Source organism: Nyctibius grandis, chromosome Z (genome assembly GCF_013368605.1).
Source record: "Nyctibius grandis isolate bNycGra1 chromosome Z, bNycGra1.pri, whole genome shotgun sequence".
Lineage (NCBI taxonomy): Eukaryota > Metazoa > Chordata > Aves > Nyctibiiformes > Nyctibiidae > Nyctibius > Nyctibius grandis.
Genome location: NC_090695.1, coordinates 55,270,156 through 55,290,612, shown reverse-complemented (window position 1 = coordinate 55,290,612; position 20,457 = coordinate 55,270,156). Strand labels below are relative to the sequence as shown.

At 40.0% G+C, this 20,457-nt stretch overlaps 1 protein-coding gene across 2 annotated transcripts in view; it reads right to left on the bottom strand.

The window, feature by feature from the left end:
• The window catches only part of PIGG (phosphatidylinositol glycan anchor biosynthesis class G (EMM blood group)), a 112,942-nt gene that overhangs the window by 44,291 nt on the left and 48,194 nt on the right, over positions 1-20,457 (bottom strand). For both annotated transcript variants that reach the window (XM_068422676.1, XM_068422677.1), the window contains exons 10-12: positions 17,815-18,006; positions 12,781-13,090; positions 2,041-2,204 (exon numbers count right to left, since the gene is read on the bottom strand). In XM_068422676.1, coding sequence (XP_068278777.1) covers positions 2,041-2,204; positions 12,781-13,090; positions 17,815-18,006 — 666 coding nt within the window. The remainder of the gene's footprint in view (positions 1-2,040; positions 2,205-12,780; positions 13,091-17,814; positions 18,007-20,457) is intronic.

Sequence of the window (20,457 nt, the reverse complement as noted above, 5' to 3'; positions counted from 1 at the left end):
GCGTAATAATGAAGAATGGAAAGTGGGACTGCTAAAAAAAAACAAAAACACAGGAACATGGATGTGACCAGTGAAATCGTCTAGCACTATTTTAAACAAAGCATGGCAGAGGTATAAAGGAATTTGGAAAAAAGGTAGATTAATAGAACGTAAGTAATACCCAGGGTCATGCGTCACATATTTACTAGAAGACAAGAGGTGGGGCTTTTTATATGTACATGGTAACTCTTTTTAAATAGAGTTGAAAGAATGGAGAAAACTTGAAGAGCTTAGATACTGGCAAGATGTATTGATGGAGCAAAGCAGTAACTAAAGGTAAACTGCGGAGTGTTAGAAATAGGCTTAAAACTGAGTTTGGTGTCAAGACACCAGGTAGTAAGGAAAATTCAAGAAAGGGGTTTCTGTCATTATACAAATCCAGACATCAATAATTAGTGTATTCCACACCTACTCCTCCTGAAGAAAAAAAAAATATCAGAATGAACAGAGAAAATCTGGTTATGAGAGGCATTATACATAAAGACCAGTACTTAAGACAGTATCAATCTATATAAGACCAAAGATGACTTCAAGGTAGCTGGCCTCAGGCTAAGAGGTAATGTTCTACAGTGAGTCTCAATCTACACTAAGGACTACTAGAGCAATACAGCGGCCCAGCACTGGGCTGCATAATTCCACTGCAATAAAGTGGAGAGAGCTAGACATCTTTAGAGAGCAATATAGCAGACAGGCAAATCAGTGAATAAGGTGAATAACAACTCTATCTGTTAAAGGTGCCTGTTAATATGGAGCAATGGACACAAAGACTCTGCAGGAATTTAGCCTGTTAAAACAGGTCCTTCCTGGTTCAAAAACCTCCACTAGTCTATGCAGCTTGGCCAGCTGGGCATTCCATCTCCTTACACCTTTGATGAACACACACATGCCAACACAAGTTCACAGTGTAGGTATAGCCCAAAACAAACAAGCGAAAGGAGAAGAGAGAAGACAGAAAACAAAAAGTACCAACAGGATGAGACCAGATGACACTCTGTAGATAAAGGGAAGTCACAGGTTTACAGAGGATGACAATGCATAAGGCAAAGAGCTGTGATAAACTAAATACTGTCTAAAATCCCACCTGCCAAGCCTGCTGCAACATTTTGTTCCCCCTTTTTTAAAAAAAAAAAAGGTGTACATTTAAATTCCACAGATAACAGAGAAAAGACTCTGGGATCATAAGAATTTAGTCACTGTCAAATGTTATTTTTGTGAAAATATATTAAGTTTTTGCATTTGTGCATTGATATTATATGATAGGGAATTTACAGCTCGTCTCTCTATTTAAACATACTGCATCTCTCAGTTTGAATGCCCTGGATGATGAGTTAAATGCAATATTAGAGTCCAATTGCATTTTACATGCACACTCTAAGTCACCTAAGCACTTTTGGACTACGTCTTCCAAAAATTCCAAATGCACTAATTCATTTTACATTAACCCATCCACTACACAAGATATGCAGAAGTACAAATATTTTCGCTACAAATGACTGCAATAACCAGTAACATACAATAAAATAAATGTTTTATTTATAAAATGTTGTATGTTACTATGCCAAACAAGGACAGATATTTAAAGAACGGCTTGTTAGTTAAGTTTGAATTCTATTCTATTACTTTAAAAAGTGCTTATCAGGGCTCCTATTTTATAGGTTCCAAGAAGAATGTTTTTAGGCAGCACACGCTGTTACAACAAAATGTAATAAAATTTTAAGTAATTTAGCACAGAAAACTGAGAACTCATTAAAAAACAAAATTAGTAAAACATACACGTATATTCCCAGCCCAAAACTTATGCAGAGAAAATGAAACTGGAAGAGTGACGTGCTACAAACTCATACCAAAAAAAGAACATGCATTTTCTTAGTAGAAAACTAACTTCCAAGGAAAAAAAATTAGGTGAACAAAACTATTTGTTTGACAAGGTACGCACTTTATGAATGGTGTTTATATCTGCAGTACGTAGAGGAGCATTACTTTAGTTCAAAACATAATTACCTGCTAACTTCAGAACTCAAATAGCACAGCAGATGAATGGCCCAAAGCAAAGGTCCTGCATATGTCGCAAATGCTGTAAGGAAGATAGCTGGTATCTCCACATAGCTTTCTAGTCCCACAAAACCTGCTGAAACATCCACAGTAGCAATGCCATTTGAATTTCCCTGAAAATAGGAATAAAAAAGTAAAGATTCGAATATCTCCAAAGAAACATTTATAATACATTAGAATAATATTAATTATTGCACCAGTTAAAGATGTACTCTTTAAGCCACTTTACAGTACAGCCATGTTCTTTATGTTGGAATTTCAATAAAGCAGCTTACCAAACAAGACCTTCTATTTAGGATTTCCAGACTAATGGAGGCATAAACAGCATGATCTTTTGCTTGTCTTACTTTGTCTGCAAATTAAAATGCCTGTTGTTTAATAAATTACATCAAAAAAGAGTTTAAAGCAAGCAGCTACACTTGCTGATTTCAATTACAGTAATAAAAAAAATGCATTTTTCATCACACATGGTTCAAACCAAGATTTTAGGCCTGTTGCCTAAAATTATACCAGGAAATAAATATTTCTTGCCCTTAGAGACAACAGGGCTCTAATTTAGAGCTGCAGTAGAACAGTACACCGCCCTCCTGCCTACCCCACGACACAGGTTGCTGCATATATCCAGATTAAGACAGGCAAATTCAGATAGGTTTCTGCTTCCCAAGTCTCTATACCACAACAGATTGCAGTGAAATAGACCAAAAGTCAGCCTAGATAGCCTAAATCATCAATAAAAGGCATTCAAAAACTAGAAAAATACAAGGAACATACAGCAATAAAAGTATCAAGAGCTGTCCAAGACTTATATGTTTTACCTCATTTCTTTTTCAGTGACTAAGACCACTAAATAACAAGGGATAATATAAAATTGAAGGAAGTATTTTCCACTGAAAATGCCCAAGTATTTAACTTTACTCAAATACCTAAAGCAGCAAACACACCCTGTGATTAAGGCAGAATATTTTGTAGCTTAGCAGGTCACAGATAGGTTTCGTCACGTTAGTGCGAAAGCTCTCAGATATTCTTCCGTATCTGGAGAAGCTGATTGGTTTCTACAGCACTGGTATTCTAACAGCCATCAAACTCTCCTTTCCCCACACAGACCCCCAGAACAATCCAAATATAAGGGCTGTCACCAGCGGTAGCCTCAGACACAGTCCCAGCAGAGCATATGAAGAGTGGCGGCTCCCCCTTTCCCTCCTGATCTCCTCTCACCTTAGTGACTGCATCTTCATGAACTGCAAGTTACCCCAGCAAGGAAGTGCTATCATCAAATACACATCTGGGGTGCCCAGGAAATCCAGAGCACACAGGGTGTATTGGGTTTGTGTGGCAAGGTTTGGTAGTGGGGGGGCTACAGGGGTGGCTTCTGTGAGAAGCTGCTAGAAGCTTCCCCCATGTCTGATAGAGCCAATGCCAGCCAGCTCCATGACAGACCTGCCACTGGCCAAGGCCAAGCCCATCAGTGACAGTGGTAGCGCCTCTGGGATAACAAATTTAAGAATGGGGGAAAAAACCACACCTGTGCAATAGCAACTGCAGCCAGAGAGAGGAGTGAGAATACATGAGAGAAACAACTCTGCAGACACCAAGGTCAGTGAAGAAAGAGGGGGAGGAGGTGCTCCAGGCATCAGATCAGAGATTCCCCTGCAGCCCATGGTGAAGCCCATGGTGAGGCAGGCTGTCCCCTTGCACCCCATGGAGGTTAACAGTGGAGCAGATTCCACCTGTAGCCTGTGGAGGACCCCAAGCCAGAGCAGGTGGATGCCTGAAGGAGGCTGTGACTCTGCCGGAAGCCCACGCTGGAGCAGTCTGCTCCTGAAGGACTGCACCCTGTGGACAGACCCATGCTGAAGCCATTAGTCTTCACTAACTGTAGTCCGTGGGAAGGATGCATATCAGAGAAGTTCATGGAGGACTGTCTCCTGTGGGAGGGACCCCACGCTGGAGCAGGGGAAGAGTGTGAGGAGTCCTCCCCCTGAGGAGGAAGGAACAGCAGAGAGAACATGTGATGAACTGACCACAACCCCCATTCCCTGTCCCCCTGTGCTGCTGAGGGGGGGAAGGTAGAAAAAATTGGGAGTAAAGTTAAGCTCGGGAAGAAGTGAAGAGTGGGGGGAGGGTGTTTAAGATTTAGTTTTTACTCATTATTCTACTCTGATTTGATTGGTAAAAAATTATATTAATTTTCCCCAAGTCATCTTTCCTCCATGACGATAATTGGTGAGTGATCTCTCCCTGTCCTTATCTCAACCCACAAGCCTTTTATTATATTTTCTCTCCCCTGTCCAGCTGAGGAGGGGAAGTGATAGAGTGGCTTTGCTGGGCACCTGGCATCCAGCCAGGGTGAACTCACCAGCACAAAAAATAGGTAGCCTTTTCAGGTACATAAGTACCTAGGCACCAGGGACAGCAAAAACTCTGTTCCGGAAACAGCTCTAAAATCTAAGGAGAAAGAAGTCATCCATGCTGACAGAACCATTCAGAGCTCATAATCAGTAGTCACTGTCCCTGTGAATCCTACCATGAAGATATTCCCAGAATGTGAGGGGAGCCTAAAGTTGTAAGAGGGCAGTAAGGTATGGATTTTACCAAGACATCATACAGCAGAAAAATATTTACTTAATGACTGTCAGTCTTCCTCATTTTGACCTTCACTGTGCACCACTGTGGTAAATTATTGTTACACTGCACCAGTGTAATAAGTTATTATTATGCATTTAGCCTAACGCCCAGCAATCACAGAATCACAGAATCACAGAATGTTAGGGATTGGAAGGGACCTCGAAAGATCATCTAGTCCAATCCCCCTGCCGGAGCAGGATTGCCTAGACCGTATCACACAGGAACGCGTCCAGGCGGGTTTTGAATGTCTCCAGAGAAGGAGACTCCACAACCTCTCTGGGCAGCCTGTTCCAGTGTTCGGTTACCCTCACCATAAAGAAGTTTTTCCTCATATTTATGTGGAACCTCCTGTGTTCCAGCTTGCACCCATTGCCCCTTGTCCTGTCAAGGGATGTCACTGAGAAGAGCCTGGCTCCATCCTTATGACACTCGCCCTTTACATATTTATAAACATGAATGAGGTCACCCCTCAGTCTCCTCTTCTCCAAGCTAAAGAGACCCAGCTCCCTCAGCCTCTCCTCATAAGGGAGATGTTCCACTCCCTTAATCATCTTCGTGGCTCTGCGCTGGACTCTCTCTAGCAGTTCCCTGGCCTTCTTGAACTGAGGGGCCCAGAACTGGACACAATATTCCAGATGCGGCCTCACCAGGGCAGAGTAGAGGGGGAGGAGAACCTCTCTTGACCTGCTAACCACACCCCTTCTAATACACCCCAGGATGCCATTGGCCTTCTTGGCCACAAGGGCACACTGCTGGCTCATGGTCATCCTGTTGTCCACTAGGACCCCCAGGTCCCTTTCCCCTACGCTGCTCTCCAACAGGTCTGTCCCCAACTTGTACTGGTACATGGGGTTGTTCTTGCCCAGATGCAGGACTCTACACTTGCCCTTGTTATATTTCATTAAATTTCTCCCCACCCAACTCTCCAGCCTGTCTAGGTCTCTCTGAACGGCTGCGCAGCCTTCTGGTGTGTCAGCCACTCCTCCCAGTTTGGTATCATCAGCGAACTTGCTGACAGTGCACTCTATTCCCTCATCCAAGTCATTAATGAATATATTGAATAGTACTGGTCCCAGTACCGACCCTTGAGGGACTCCGCTAGACACAGACCTCCAACTGGACTCTGTCCCATTGACCACCACTCTCTGGCTTCTTTCCTTCAGCCAGTTCACAATCCACCTCACTACCCGATCATCCAGACCACACTTCCCCAGTTTAGCTGTGAGGATGCTGTGGGAGACCGTGTCAAACGCTTTACTGAAATCAAGATAGACCACATCCACAGCTTTACCATCATCTATCCACCGGGTTATGTCCTCATAAAAGGCTATCAAGTTGGTTAAGCATGACTTCCCGTTGGTGAAGCCATGCTGAGTGCCCCTAATGATCCCCCTATCCTTGATGTGCCTAGAGACAGCACCAAGAACAAGTTGTTCCATCACCTTTCCGGGGATGGAGGTGAGGCTGACCGGTCTATAGTTACCCGGGTCCTCCTTCTTGCCCTTTTTGAAGACTGGAGTGACATTCGCTTTCCTCCAGTCCTCAGGCACCTCTCCCGTTGCCCACGACTTAGCAAAGATGATGGAGAGTGGCCTAGCAATGACTTCCGCCAGCTCCCTCAGCACCCGCGGGTGCATCCCATCAGGGCCCATGGATTTATGGACGTCCAGATTGCTTAATTGGTCCCTGACCCAGCCCTCATCAACCAAGACAGATTCCTCCTCTATCGTGACTTCTTCTGGGGCCTCAGGGGTCGGGGGCTCCTCAGGGCAGCCTCCAGCAGTACAGATGGAGCTCCTCAGGACAGCTGGAGCTCCTCAGGACAGCCTCCAGCAGTACTGCCTCCAATGACAGAGGCAGAGCAAAGAACAACTCATGATGAGCAGCTACAGAAAAAGAGTATCTGTGCCCTAGAACTTGTAAGGTGAGACTGGAAAATAAAGCTGTAAAACAAGGCTCCTTCTCAGGTTTAAGGGGTATAGACTGAGGGCATGGCAAGAGCAGACAGGTCAGGTGCAGCACTTCAACAGCAGGGCAGGGTGCTGCTCCTCAACAAGCAAAACTTTGACAGCGACAGGTAGGGAGAGAACCTGCTGTTTTTCTGCAATCCCTGTCCACAGCAACAGGTCTTTTCCCTGCCACATTTACTTATTTTCTCTCCCCTCCTTTTCCTCTGTATCATTGTGTGCAGACTAGAAAAGCAGAGACATCGGGCAATCCTGCTCATCTCATGAAGAGCTGAAAGGTCTTTTTCACACTGTTTGCTCCACCTGCACATACACATCGTTGATTCTTGGCATCTCAGGGCAACTCCCCATCCCGCTGCATGTGAGAAGAAGCAAGAATAAATGCAGCACCAGGGAGTGCATGTCACTGGTCCTGAACAACAGGGAACAAAAAGACATACTCTCCTCTGGAAGGCAGTGAGAGCAGAGGAAGGAACAGTACTTTCCACCTTCTCCCCAACTCCCTGTGATTCCTTTCATACAGGGCTCACGCCAGCTATCTTTGACTTTGTTTAAAGTGACATAGCTGTAGAACAAGGAGAGCAAGGATGCACACACTTGGATCCAACCACAATGGACGTTAAGTGTCCAAACATCTCACTCTCACCAGGAATCTGCTGAGCCTCATGGATGGCTCCACAGCTACCAGTGGAAGAGCCCTGCTAAGCAGTAAGAAGCATTTTTTCTTCACGTTAGATATCTTTCTCCAAGACTAATTCATACATTCGAACTGAATTTTTGTAGCTTAGAACTTCTAATACTCCACACAATACATAAATAACTGACAATTCAGAGTGTCTACTTTTATTTTAAAATATCACTAAAGTATTTCGAACCGTGCAATAGCTTATTGTGGTAAGGGCAGAAAGTGACAGGAGACAACGCACTATTGCATAAAAGTATTCCATGATAATCCATCACGATCTAGATCAATGAAGCACAAATACAAGAACACTGTCTAGAGAAACTACCCAGCATATTTGCTACAGTAACAGGGGAGAATCCCTCCATAGACAGTTAGGAAAACAACCTAACACTCTCTTCACACTCTCTTCACAGCTCCAATGATTTTTTCGGAAAACTTTTCAGATAGCGTATCCCTCACTGAATATGAGCTATTACCTGCACTATCTCAATGACTACCTCTGAACTAAGTACAGAGGTGCAAAACAAAACTGACATGTTTCTGGCTTGTTTAACGACTGATTTAACACAGCAGACTGTTACCACACTTCTGCTGAGCCCTTCACATAATTGTATGACTCTCTAGTAACTGGAACTCTATAAACAAGCACAGAATGAGGAATTTATTTTCATTATTTGAAGCAAATAATTTAAGGTGAAAAAAATGAAGTAATTGGAAAAGGTTGGCCAGAAATGTTCTGCTGTCTCCACCCTTGGAGGTTTCAAGACCCTGAGCAACCAGGTCTGACCTGACAGCTGGCACTGCTCAGAGAATGGGGTTGAACTGTGGGCCTTCGGAGGTCCTCTTCAACATAAACTATCCTACAATGCTTCGAAATCATAACAAGAGAAAGGTATAAGCCACTTTAAAATGTCTCTCAGTCCATCTCTCTACCTAAAGGCCAGATGAATTAGATATAAATGGCTCCGAAAATATGCAAACCTATTCTGTTCTCCTCCAGTGATAAAAAATATCAGAAAGTGTAAACAAATCTTAAAGGTTTTGAGCCTGTGTTTTCTTTCTCCTCTTCTGCAGATATACTGCTTTGAGGATGGGAACAAAAAAACCCAAAAGACTAATAAATAAATACATAGAATTTTTGTTCATTTATGAACTTTCACCCGAAGTAACTAAAATATTTTAAGAAATGTTTACAGCAACATAGATTTTTTAGGAGCTGCTATAGTTAAGAGAAACAACCAAGATACTGATTTTTATTCTCACCACATTTGAAAAGCAAGTAGCAATGATGAAGATATAGTATATTTCTGAGAAGTGAATGATGAGTTATGAGATGTGGACAACTTAGAGCTTAGGAGAAAACAACCAGTCTTCTTGAAAAATTCACCAAGAGGTTCTCAAGTTTGCAATAATATCCTGACAAGTAAGTAGTATTCTGACTAAATGTATTAATTTCATATCTATTCAACAATATTGGAATATTTTTAACTTTGCTTCCCTTCATCGATTTACAGAAAGCAATAAATAAAGCAAAGATCCTAACTACTAAAACAAGAGTAAAAAATGAAGTGGTTTTACACAGCTCCACATAAATAACACAGGACTTTATGCAGCCAAGCCCTGAAAACCTCCAAGCATGAAGACCACAAAACCTGTGTGAGCAACCTTTTCCACTGCTTACTATTCACAAAAATCTTGCTAAAGGGCTGGAAAAACGAGTTAATGTGTAGTCTTCCCACGTGAGTTACAACTGTTTAATAAATTCACCTTTTAGGTTCACATTGCCAGAGAGCAGCAAGGGCCAGCTGGTTCTGCAAGGGAACGTAGCTGGGAAATGAGCGTGAAAACAAGACAGGTGAGAGCAGTAAGTCTGGGAATGCTCAGTGGCATGTCCAGGTCAGGACTGGATCCAGAGACAGTGATCAGGATGAGACACAGTCCAGGGATCACACAGCAAGTCTGTAGTGACAAAGCAGGTCCAAGATTAGGCCAGGAAGCCCAGCCAGCAGGTCTGGGTCCAGATCAGGATCAAGAAGGTACGAGACAGACACAGACATACCTGCTTACACAGCTGTGATACAGCACAGGCAGTAAAGCATCAGATTAAAAGCAGCTCCCAAAGGAAAGGAGGGCCAGGCCGCTCCTTCTAGCTTTCTCCCAACAGCTCCTCTTAGTGAAGGAGATGACCTTGAACTCTGCTAAACTAAACTCCTAGTCAGGAGATGCACTCAGGGCCCCAGCACAGATGAAGTGTAGAATGCAAAACCAAGCGTAAGCTCAAGGCATTTGTTTTCAACCCATACTTAATTTGTTTGGTTTTTTTTTTTCCTGCTCCTACTTAAGATCAAAGTATTAGCTTCCACACTCAAGCACTTCATTTTCTTCCCCCACTTTCATCAACTATACCAACTGGTTAATGAAAAATAGTATCTGTTCCTATGAATGCTGCTTACTCTGTACACTTAGGTTTTTCACAGCTACGCTTCCATAAAGTCTTTAAGGAGTCTACAACACTTTTTTGAAAGAACTCTGCTTCATTCATTAAATATGCTATCCTGAACAAGGCTATTTTTACTCACTACCATATTCAAAAGACCATCACTTATATTCCACACTTAGCAAGACAGAGTTACTGCTTTTGTCATTACGTACCCTCTTGCCTACCAAAATTTTATAAAGGCTCAGCAACATGGGCAAGAAGACTCATTTTCCTCATAATCACACTAGGACACGTTCAAAAAGTAGTTCTCCAAATCTCTCTCCTATTTCCAGATGGAAGGGGTTTATATTTAGCTAGCACAGTTTAAATTTAGTATCCAATCTGATCTACATCAACAACAAATTTCAGTGTTTTTCAATTTCTGTACTCCAACCATAAACCTGCTATCATTTTTGTATGCTACATTAGATCTTTACGCCTGTCTGGAAATTAAAAGCTCAGCTTACCACTCTGAACCCAGCCAGCCTAATAGTGGTAGCTCTAGTAACCACAAAACTTGAGGAAAGAAAGTCAGGGAAGACATTTAAATCTACACCAGCAGTGCACATCATGCCTAATAATACAGTTGTGCTTCCTTCACATCTCTCCCCTAGCATTCAAGTATAGATATCACTCGCTCCAGAAGCAGTAAACAAATGACTAGCTGGTACCAAGGCAGGCTGAACAGAGGTCAATACTGAAGGTGAGAACTTGATGGACTTCTCCAGCAGAAACAGCCCAATTGTACTTCCTTAATGTTTATTCAGTATTTGAGAACAAATGATACATACTCTGTCCAAAATACAACCCTTTCCTAAGTCGGTCATACTGTAAGACCTCAGTTTTGATGGTCATGGCGAAGACAGGCAGTTGCTAAATCTGGAACACCTGCAGTTTACTCAGTAAGAATGGTGTATCGTCTTCACTGGAAGACATAAAAGCAAAGAGGGGATCTGAGAGCTGTCACCAAGCAAAGACTTTCCTGGGGTTTTTTTGGATCTAGAGTCTCAGACAGGAAAACCTATTCTCAGAACAAACTGGGAGAAATTTACCAATTGAAGGGAGAGCATTAATTAGATTTTGAAGGACCTTTGTAGCCTCTGTAATTTAATGAACTACCAGCTTGACCATTCTACTTTTCTACACTAATATTTTGCACACCAGATAATTGCTTTCAATTGTGAAGGGCAAAAAAAGAACCTTCTTAGCCTTCTATGATTCAATTTTTTCCTTTCCATACCTGCAGAACAGTTTTTTCATCAGAGAATAAAAGAACAAAGTTAACATCTGAAGAGTGGTATTTTAGTCAAACTCTTAATCTCCATCCTAGAAAGGGCATCTAATGTAAATCTATTTACAGCATTTTTAAAAGAGAACTGAAAAATTGTCCTCTGAGGGGTGGAGGTTAGAAGAAAATTCCATCTGTCTTGACTCTTAAAAGCACTTTTTCCCTTAGCAAAATAGATTTCTCTATTTTCGAAACATCTCTAGGATGTTTTGAAAATAATAAAGTAGAGGGAGAAAGGGAGGAGAGAAAGGGAGGAGAGAAAGGGAGGAGAGAAAGGGAGGAGAGAAAGGGAGGAGAGAAAGGGAGGAGAGAAAGGGAGGAGAGAAAGGGAGGAGAGAAAAAGTCCACAATCAAAACTGTTCTTTCTAAAATCCCCCCTGCTCTATTACAACTCATTTGTAATTTTATTCTGTCTCAGGCATGCTGAATAGGCACACCTTAGTTTTCCAAGTAGACAGCCAAAAAAATCTGCAAAAGACTCTTGGCAAGTTCTTCAGAAATTGAGACATTTTTTAAAGGGCTCTGTGCTAAAGACAGTAAGAATGTGAAAGTTTTTGCTAAGCCATTGCTAAATGCAGAAGAATCTCTTCAAAGCTGGAGTTTACAGACATGTGATGGGACACAAAAAGGCAGCTCCTTATCTGGATCTGCTCTATTTTGTATCTCGGACTTAATAATAAACCAGCATGGGAAACAACATGGGAGGAAAAAAGCTTTGCTCTGCTTCTACCAGAAGTTTTGATAAGTAACTATCATCCTTCATTTTCCAGATCTTAGAGTGACAGGAGATGCACAAAGACCAATCAAGCATAGTCAAGCCAATTCTCAGTCAGAAACACAGTAGCAAGTACCCTAAGTTTGACCACAGTTTTAACATCCTCAGCCATGCCTCAAAAGTAAAGCCAGTGCAGATCTCACCTTGAAATTTTGCAACAAATCAGAAAGTCTCTTCTCCTAAACCAGAAACAACCTGATTCCCAACTTAACAAACACCCTCTTAAGACAGTCTGGTACACTGCCAACATTATTAGAAGTGGAAAGAACCTCTCCAGCTTCAATGCTAAGGAAAGTTTTTGTGGAATTGGAACCTTATTTGCAATGCAGAGAACTACGTTATTGAAATAAGTCTCCTCAGGAAAGAAGATACTATTTGATACAATACGAATGGCAATTAGTTCTGATTCTCATAAGTGGTAATAATTTGTCACAGAACTTCCTTTCAGTCTTAAACTGTTTGTAGACCTATTGTGATGCTACCAAAGGTTCTGTAAGCCTCAAGAACCAGGGACAAAAAAGTCATCTGCCTTTTGTTGGTATTGATCAAGTCAGCTCAAATTTTTAAATTTGCTATCACCAGAACAGTACTTAGGAGGCCCACTAATAGACAAAAATCACTCCTGGTATGGGCATCCAATATTTTTAAGACTTTCAGAAATCTATATTGAGGATAAGTTATCAAGGTATGCATCTTTCCCTGATTCCGAAAACAAAACATTAGTAATATGGTTAGAAACTAAACCCTTCTGAGAACTCAGTAAACTCTTCCTCTCTGAGATTTAGTTAGCATTTTACTCAAAATGGACAATATTTTTTTCAAAAACTATTCCCCTTCCCACCTCTGTAGTAGGGAGAGTATTCAGCTTACCTGAAAATAGAAGAAAGCTTGGCCAAACCAGTAGTGCATGATAGTAATCTGTGCTGCATCAAACTTCAAAGGTCTCCAGATATATTTTTTCATCATTGTCTGAATCAGCAGACAAAACACCAACACCGGTAAATTGTGAGGTCTAAATAGAAGGGCTGCAAGTAGAACCAATCCACTATACACTTCCCATAATCCTGTACTCTTCACGCTGGAGTCTGCAGAAATAACCTGTGACTTTAGTAAATCTTTAGTGCCAGTGAAGACTATGCCAAGAACAAAGACATAAACAAAACGAGCTTCAGTAATCCCCCTAAAGAGGAAATCAACAAAAAAAAGTAATAATAATTAATAAATAAGTAAAACAGAAAGATGAGCTACTTACTAATATTTATTTCACAGGTCAAAAAGTCTTTTAAGAGAGGTGCAAGACCAATGCAGTTCTGCCAAACAGGTTAAATTCTTAAGCTAGTACTGGTCAATTTCATGAGAGCACTTTCTCAAATGCAGAAACTCTAAAAACGGTTCATACTTAAATTACAACACCTCCAAATCAACTTTAGCAAAGAAAACAGCTTGTTCTAGAAACTAAACTAATCTACAATATAAAAATAAAATTACATCAATTAATGTAACCAAAATAAATTTATGTTATTACTATTCAAGGTCTAGATGCATAAATATAGTCATATAAATATGCCATTTATATAGCATAATGAATTTCCCCAAAAATACTCCTTAGAGTGATACGGAAACTTTATTTCAGGAATTAAGTTGACTTAAAAATGACTAATCCCTTCAAGCTGTTCAGTGATTTTTCACAACTCATTTACACAAACATATATTTCTTTTTAGCCAACCAAAAAGACACTGATAATATTTGAAGATCCTTATTTCAGTTTGAAACTTCTGCATACTTCAGACATTTTCTCACCTTATACAGTTGCACAGATATACAGATATGCTGGTTTATACCAGCACATACTTTCCTTGCAACTGTACACATTTTTCAAATCCCTAAGCAATCCCATTACAAAAAAATGAAGTGTAATTAGCATCTAATGCTATGTTCATTACACCTATACATTCATTAGCCTCTTCATTTCCAGTGAAAGTCGGCTTCTGAAGCATAGCACCTCATCCAAAAAGCTGACAAGGACAAGGACCAGTAATCTTAAAAACTGTGACCTGCTGTTCTAGAAGTGCAGGGCCCAAGGAACAAATAAAGTAAAAGCAAATATCCATCAGAATGCACTGATTCTCATGTGTTACTGGGCAAAAAAAGTCACAGATCACATTAGTGTTAGCTAAGCTACAATAATCATAGAATCATAGAATGGTTTGGGTCAGAAGGGACCTTAAAGATCATCTGGTTCCAACCCCCCTGCCACGGGCAAAGACACCTTTCCACTAGACCAGGTTTCTCAGAGCCCCATGAACTCACCCAATGAGCATATTAAAAAATTTGTCGTTATAAATCTATTTTTTTATCTTGCAAAAGATAAAAATACACATTATCTACACATTTTATCTGTATTTTAATATACACTCTCCTTAGAGATTACCAGTCACTTTACAGATGAGCAATGAATGAACATAGTCTCCTACAAAGGTAATACAATTCACTCAGAAGTGAGGATTCTTGAGTCCTCTGGACTTAATAATAAATGGAGGATTAGACCATGACACTAAAAATAGTAAAAGCGTAGTTACACTTGCTGTAACTAGTGTAACTAGCTGACCACAGAAAACACCACTAGTCAAAATTACTAAAAATAAATTTCTCCTTTTAAATTTATGTATTTTTTCAGCCTTTGGTAGGTCACCTTCCTTCTCAAACAATTACTAACAAATGAGATTGAATGTACGGGAAAAAGAACCAAAAAGCAAGAGGAGAAATAATAAGCAACACTATTTACACATTCAGTTTTCTTTTTGCACCCAGAGAACCAAGGAAAAATACAAAACCACCACGTGACAGTGATGTGGCCTTCCTAAATATGAATACAGTGCTATGTTCTGTGGTTTAGCTGTCAAAGGTTCAAACTCATATCTAATTGTCTATGCAAAGGGGCTTTACTTTTTTATTCTCTTAAATAGCAAGCCTCTGTAAAACCCCTGTAAGGCCCACTGGCATTTTCCTTTATGGGGAAAAAAAACAAACAACCCAAGAGTAAAGTTTAGAGAGTACCTGTGTTTCTGGCTAATGCAGAAATTCAGTGCCCTATTTCAGTATCTCTGGTAATTTTTATGTAATTATTACCATAAAATATTAAAATATATTCATATAACTTAGAAGTAAAACTTTAGGAAATAGCTTTGGGTATTTGTCACTATTAAATGAGTTAAATGAAAACTGAAATTAACCAGTTGATGGAAATTCAAACTAAAAAAAATCTCTCAGCAAATGCACTACTATTATTCTGTTTGTGTCAGTATGGTATATACTCATCTTTTTCATTGCACAAACTATCATTTTTGAAAAGAACTCTGAGGAAAATGGAAGGTCAAATTACTTCCTTGCATTTTTTAATTTAGAGGTTATCTTAGTGTAAGCCATAGAAGACAGGACACACTTCAATTGCCTCTTCTCTCTCATCCACCTCCCAGCAGTTATCACATTCAGAGAAAACATTCATCTTCAGCAAAGGGTACAGAGAGCAAAGAGTAACAGTACAGTAAAGAGTACAGCGGGGGCATTTGAGAGCAAAGATTCTCCATCTTACAGAAGAAAGCATTATCCATGAAAAATGCAGTGACGACCTACAAGTTTTTTTCATATTACGCAAAACTACCTCTACCTTGCACCTGGATCTGGAGCTATTCCATGTCATGAACACACTAAAGATACCTCTAGATATATTTAAAAGAAAGTTCTGGGTTTGTTCTTGGCAGCATTTTAAATAGGCTTTACTATTTATCACACCAGCCATCTAATAAAGATGAGCTAGGATCACTGTGTCAACACATCAGCCAACATCTGAAATCTACTAATGAGTCTGCCGTATTTTTTGACATGGTGTATTGGGAGCCTTGCCAAAGATAATGTGTTTGAAGAGTTAGCAATCTTGGGCAAACCACGTCTGCTCTGTTAGGCCTTGTACTTTAGGCTTCAGAAGCTCACACTAGCATTAGCAGCCACTCCAAGGGACTGTGCTGGAACCCCTGTGCCGGCCTGTGTTGTGCGCTGGTCGGTGTTATGACAGATAATGTTCTGACCTGGCAGGACTCATGGATTTGTTTTGGTTTGTTTGTTTGTTTTTTGAATACAAAATAAAAGGCACCATAGTACGGGAGGGAGGCAGAACCTAGCCACAGATGGGACCCGTGTGCCACAGCGTGCCATGGGAAGATTCATCTGGGGGTTGTCTGATGCTGCACACAAGCAGGGTTCCCAGCATCTGCAGGCACTCAGTACCTATATTGCTCCTTTTACCTTATCTTATTAAAACAGCTATTTTGTTACACATTTGTTGTTGGCTTCCTACTGAGATCCAGAAAGAGCTCTGCACCACCCTTCCAGCCCCAGGTGTGGAACACATGCCCACACAAAGGTCAGATCTTGCATTTGCTAACCCTACCAGCTTTCACCAGCTTACACAGAGGATCTAAAGGGTATAAAGCTTTGAAACATGACAGTAACTTTTAAACCAGTATGTAATCAGAGATATATAAAGGTCTGACGTAATTTAAGCAAATCACCATGTTCACTATTTATTTAATGTGAAATAACACATAAAAAAACGTATCTTTCTTGTTATAATTATGATGAATATGCTGACTATAGAACAAGCTCCCAGTAAATGCTTTGCCTTTAGTATTTAATGTTCTGTTCCACACTGCAACATTTGTCTTCTTACTGAAAGGACAGTATTCCCTCCAAGGATTTTACTCAAACACTAAGCAAAACTAGAGGTGGCATGTTACAAACACAGAGCCAAATCCTGCAGACTAAGTAAAGATTACCATTACTTTCGCAGCCAGCAGAACTAGCACACAATGTTAACACTAGTATATGACTAGAATTATCTTCAATATTTGGAGAGATGGAATGTATGTAAATATAACTAGATATACATACATAAAAATATTTGTTCTAAAACACGCCTCATTAGCAAATCTGATCTTCTATATGTCCTAAGATCTTCTCCTGCGGGGTTTTTTCCATCTCTGCACATCTTGTGAATCTCTGGCCCTTGACTAAGAAGCTTCAACAAAAAACATTTGTATCCATATCAAATTCAAAGTGAGCGCAAGAGAAAGTTTATTACATCCAGAAGACAATTGTTCTACAACTTCTCTTCCGTGATCCCTTCCTTCTCGTCAAATGTCCTAACTGACTCTGGAAGTTTTCCACAGCCCTCTGACGTTTAGAAAAACTTGAGGCTGCAGAGCCAACAATAAAAAGTACCATAAGAAAACTAAAGCCACTTAGCTACATTCCAAAAGTAGCTACTGGTGAAAGAGCTAATAGCTTCTTTACAGTTACAAACTAGTTCTATAAGAAACTTAACATGCATGTAAAAATCCTTAGTATGCATTGTGCAGCACAGCCTAGACCTCAAGAAGGATTTGGTTACATCTTGAAAGGTCATACATTACAGAATACTCACCTGCAAAAGAAAGATATGGAAAAGCAACTCTTCCAGTTACCCCCTAACCATTTTTCAAAACTAGGAAGTAGCTAAATGAGCTTGGCATGTACTCTACTAAATGTGGCAACTCCATCTAAAACAAAAGGAGATGGCGCATTTGGAGTTTCATTGTAGCAAAAACAGAGGGTACGACTATTCGATTTTCCTCATATTAGTTCCTATCTGACTGGCTTCTGATCTGTCACAGTCGAAAGACACTTCATGGGGCTCAAAATTATGCACACACCACAAAAACTGAGTGCTGGCCACCTACAAAATAGAGTTTTATTCATAAGAATATGATTCCAGCCTAGACATAACATCCCCTCCCACCTCATCCCCTGATATCCAAAGTGTTAACACCTCTCTAGAAATAGATTTACATATCTGTTGATTAACTTACTTTGAAATATCTTTGCTGTCATGTTGCCATGGAAATATAACATTTCCAATAGCTGCCCGGTAACTGTAGACTCCCAGGAGCCCGAGTGCCATAGCAATTTTTGAAACCAGGGAGCATCTTCTTTGAACCAGAAAGAAGATCATAAGTAGGGAGACTGCAGCCCAGAAGGAGAGTTCAGATTTATGTTCAGAGCTGGGGAAAAAAAAAACAAACCACAAACAAAAAAAACCCTTCAAACCACTGTAATTACTGCTAAATGCATTTGACAGAGCCTTAGCTACAGCACTGTATTTCCAAATTAATCAGTGCACTGACATCTGTTATGAACTTTCCAAGAGGTATGATAAAATAGTTCAGTATTTTTAGAAAAGCAGTTTTATTAATGAGGTTTTCTATTCAAGCATGCATGTTTAAAAGTGTAATTATTGTGTTCCACCATATGCTAGTTATTCTGTTAATTATATAAAAACTGAGCTGCATATTGCATAATGGAAAAGGGTCTAATGCTTTTCAACTAGGGTTTTGTTATTTACACATTTTGAAACAATGCATTTTGCTTATACTAGAGAATTTAATTTTCTACCATAAGGTAGAAAAGATTTTTACACTATAGAATTAGAACTGTTCTCCCTTTTTAAATAACTGCGTATGTATTTGATTTGTCTCATTTTAGACATACAAAACACTACCTAGCCAAAATGACCAGAAATATACAGTTTAAAACACATACATGCAAACACATTAGTACAATATGATTCCCTTACGCAACCACAGCACCTTGTACTGGATCGTTACATACAAGAAATAAAGACACAAAATTTGCATCATGGCCAAGAAGATTACAGATACAGTTTGTTTGCTCCCTCACATCCTAAATAGGTAAAACTCATTCCAGAATCAAGGGCATTTCATTGAGCATGCTGCCAACATTATATATTTAAATCTACAGTGATATTAATTACCACTGCAAAATGTAATGGGATACGGTAAAGATGTGCACGCAACCCCTACCATAGCTAAATATGCAATTTCAGAAAGCCCACTGTAATCCAAGAATTGCTAACCCTTGCCTACTGCAAATATTCCCTGTATCCCAAACAACATAGAACTGCTAATTTTGTTAGATTTACCTTCTGTTAAGAACATCATATAGGAGTGTGAGAGCCAAGGGGTCCATCTTCTGTCTTCCACATTTCAAAATGCCATGATAAAAGACCACTAACTTCAGCAAGCTGATAGTGAGCCTGGGCTGTTATCTGCATTAACTCTGATCACACTTATGGAACTCCAGTTTTATCTTTGATTTTATCAAAATTATAGCACTTCAATCAGGTTTACTTTCCTATTCACTAGTATATGCTTTATCAGGAGTTTGATCAATAGCTGTTCAGATGTTGAGCTTGGGAAGTCAGAGGATATGGGGCAGAAAAATTGTCCCCGCAGGACCCAGCCAAGCACTTCTTAAAACTTAACAAGACTCGCAAGAGATGCACTGCTCTCTTCAGGCCAATAGAGGAAAATGAGAGGAATAAGAACTAGAACACTATGGGACAGAAAACATAGTCTTGATGTTTCTCCTCACTATTGTTCCTCCTGTACAGGAGAAGACAGTAGAAGCAGTGAATGGATTGCTGCAGCAACCTGTGAAGATAGTGCATGCACCATCTCTTATGATCAAAACATAACTAATTTGGTAGCCACTGCATCTTTCAAATGCACCTTTGTGGAAAATTTTAAAAGCTTTCAGGCCGTATTCTCCTTGGCTGCTCATTGTATGAGAGACAGACAAAACAAATCAGGGATAAATAACAGCACATCATCATCATCTTTGTCTTTGTCTCTTTATCTAAAAAAGTCAATGCACTTCTGTTAAGAAACTCTTGCAGGCAAATCTAACATAGCAACACATAAAAAATAAAGAAAACATTCCTACCTGTAAGAAGTAATTGCTGGTGCTATATCAAGCAAGACAATTGCTAACAGTTGCAATTTCCTACAGTGAACATTTGAAATCATACTCTAACCCCCCCAAAAAGAAAGAGAAGACCCAGTGGACAGCAAGGAAACATTCAAAGTTATATGCACATCAGTCACCAATGGTGCGTTCTTGACTACTAGCACAGTGGTTTACATCCAGCTCACGTCCAGGTTTTCTAGTAACATTCCTCTGTGATTTCTGTTTTGGATTTTTTTTGAACCATGTAAATTTGTTGCAAAAAAAAAAACAACCCTACTTCAGTGTTTCATAGAGTTTGCTGAAGAAACAATAAAAGGATTTATAGCAAGTGAAGTCGGGTCAGCATAAATCACCTGCAGTTTCAAGTTTTCCAGCCAAGGTTCTTACAGTTAGGCAACTAAGTGCATATTAAATTAGCATGCATTTTTAAAGGGGATTGTAGTTGCTCAACACAGAGTCCAGCCATTTAGTAAAGTTCTAAATGATTTTGATATTCTACTCAGAAATACAAGCACGAACATGCTACTCTGATCTCAGCTGAAATGTAGTGGGGTTTGTCCAAATGACAAAATTGAAAGTGAAGAACCAATAGTTTCCTGAGAGAGAACCTGGGGAGGGGGGAAGGAAAAAAGAGGTTTGGCTGTATGTTCTTACTGTAACAGCTCGTGGTCTACACTTGCATACTT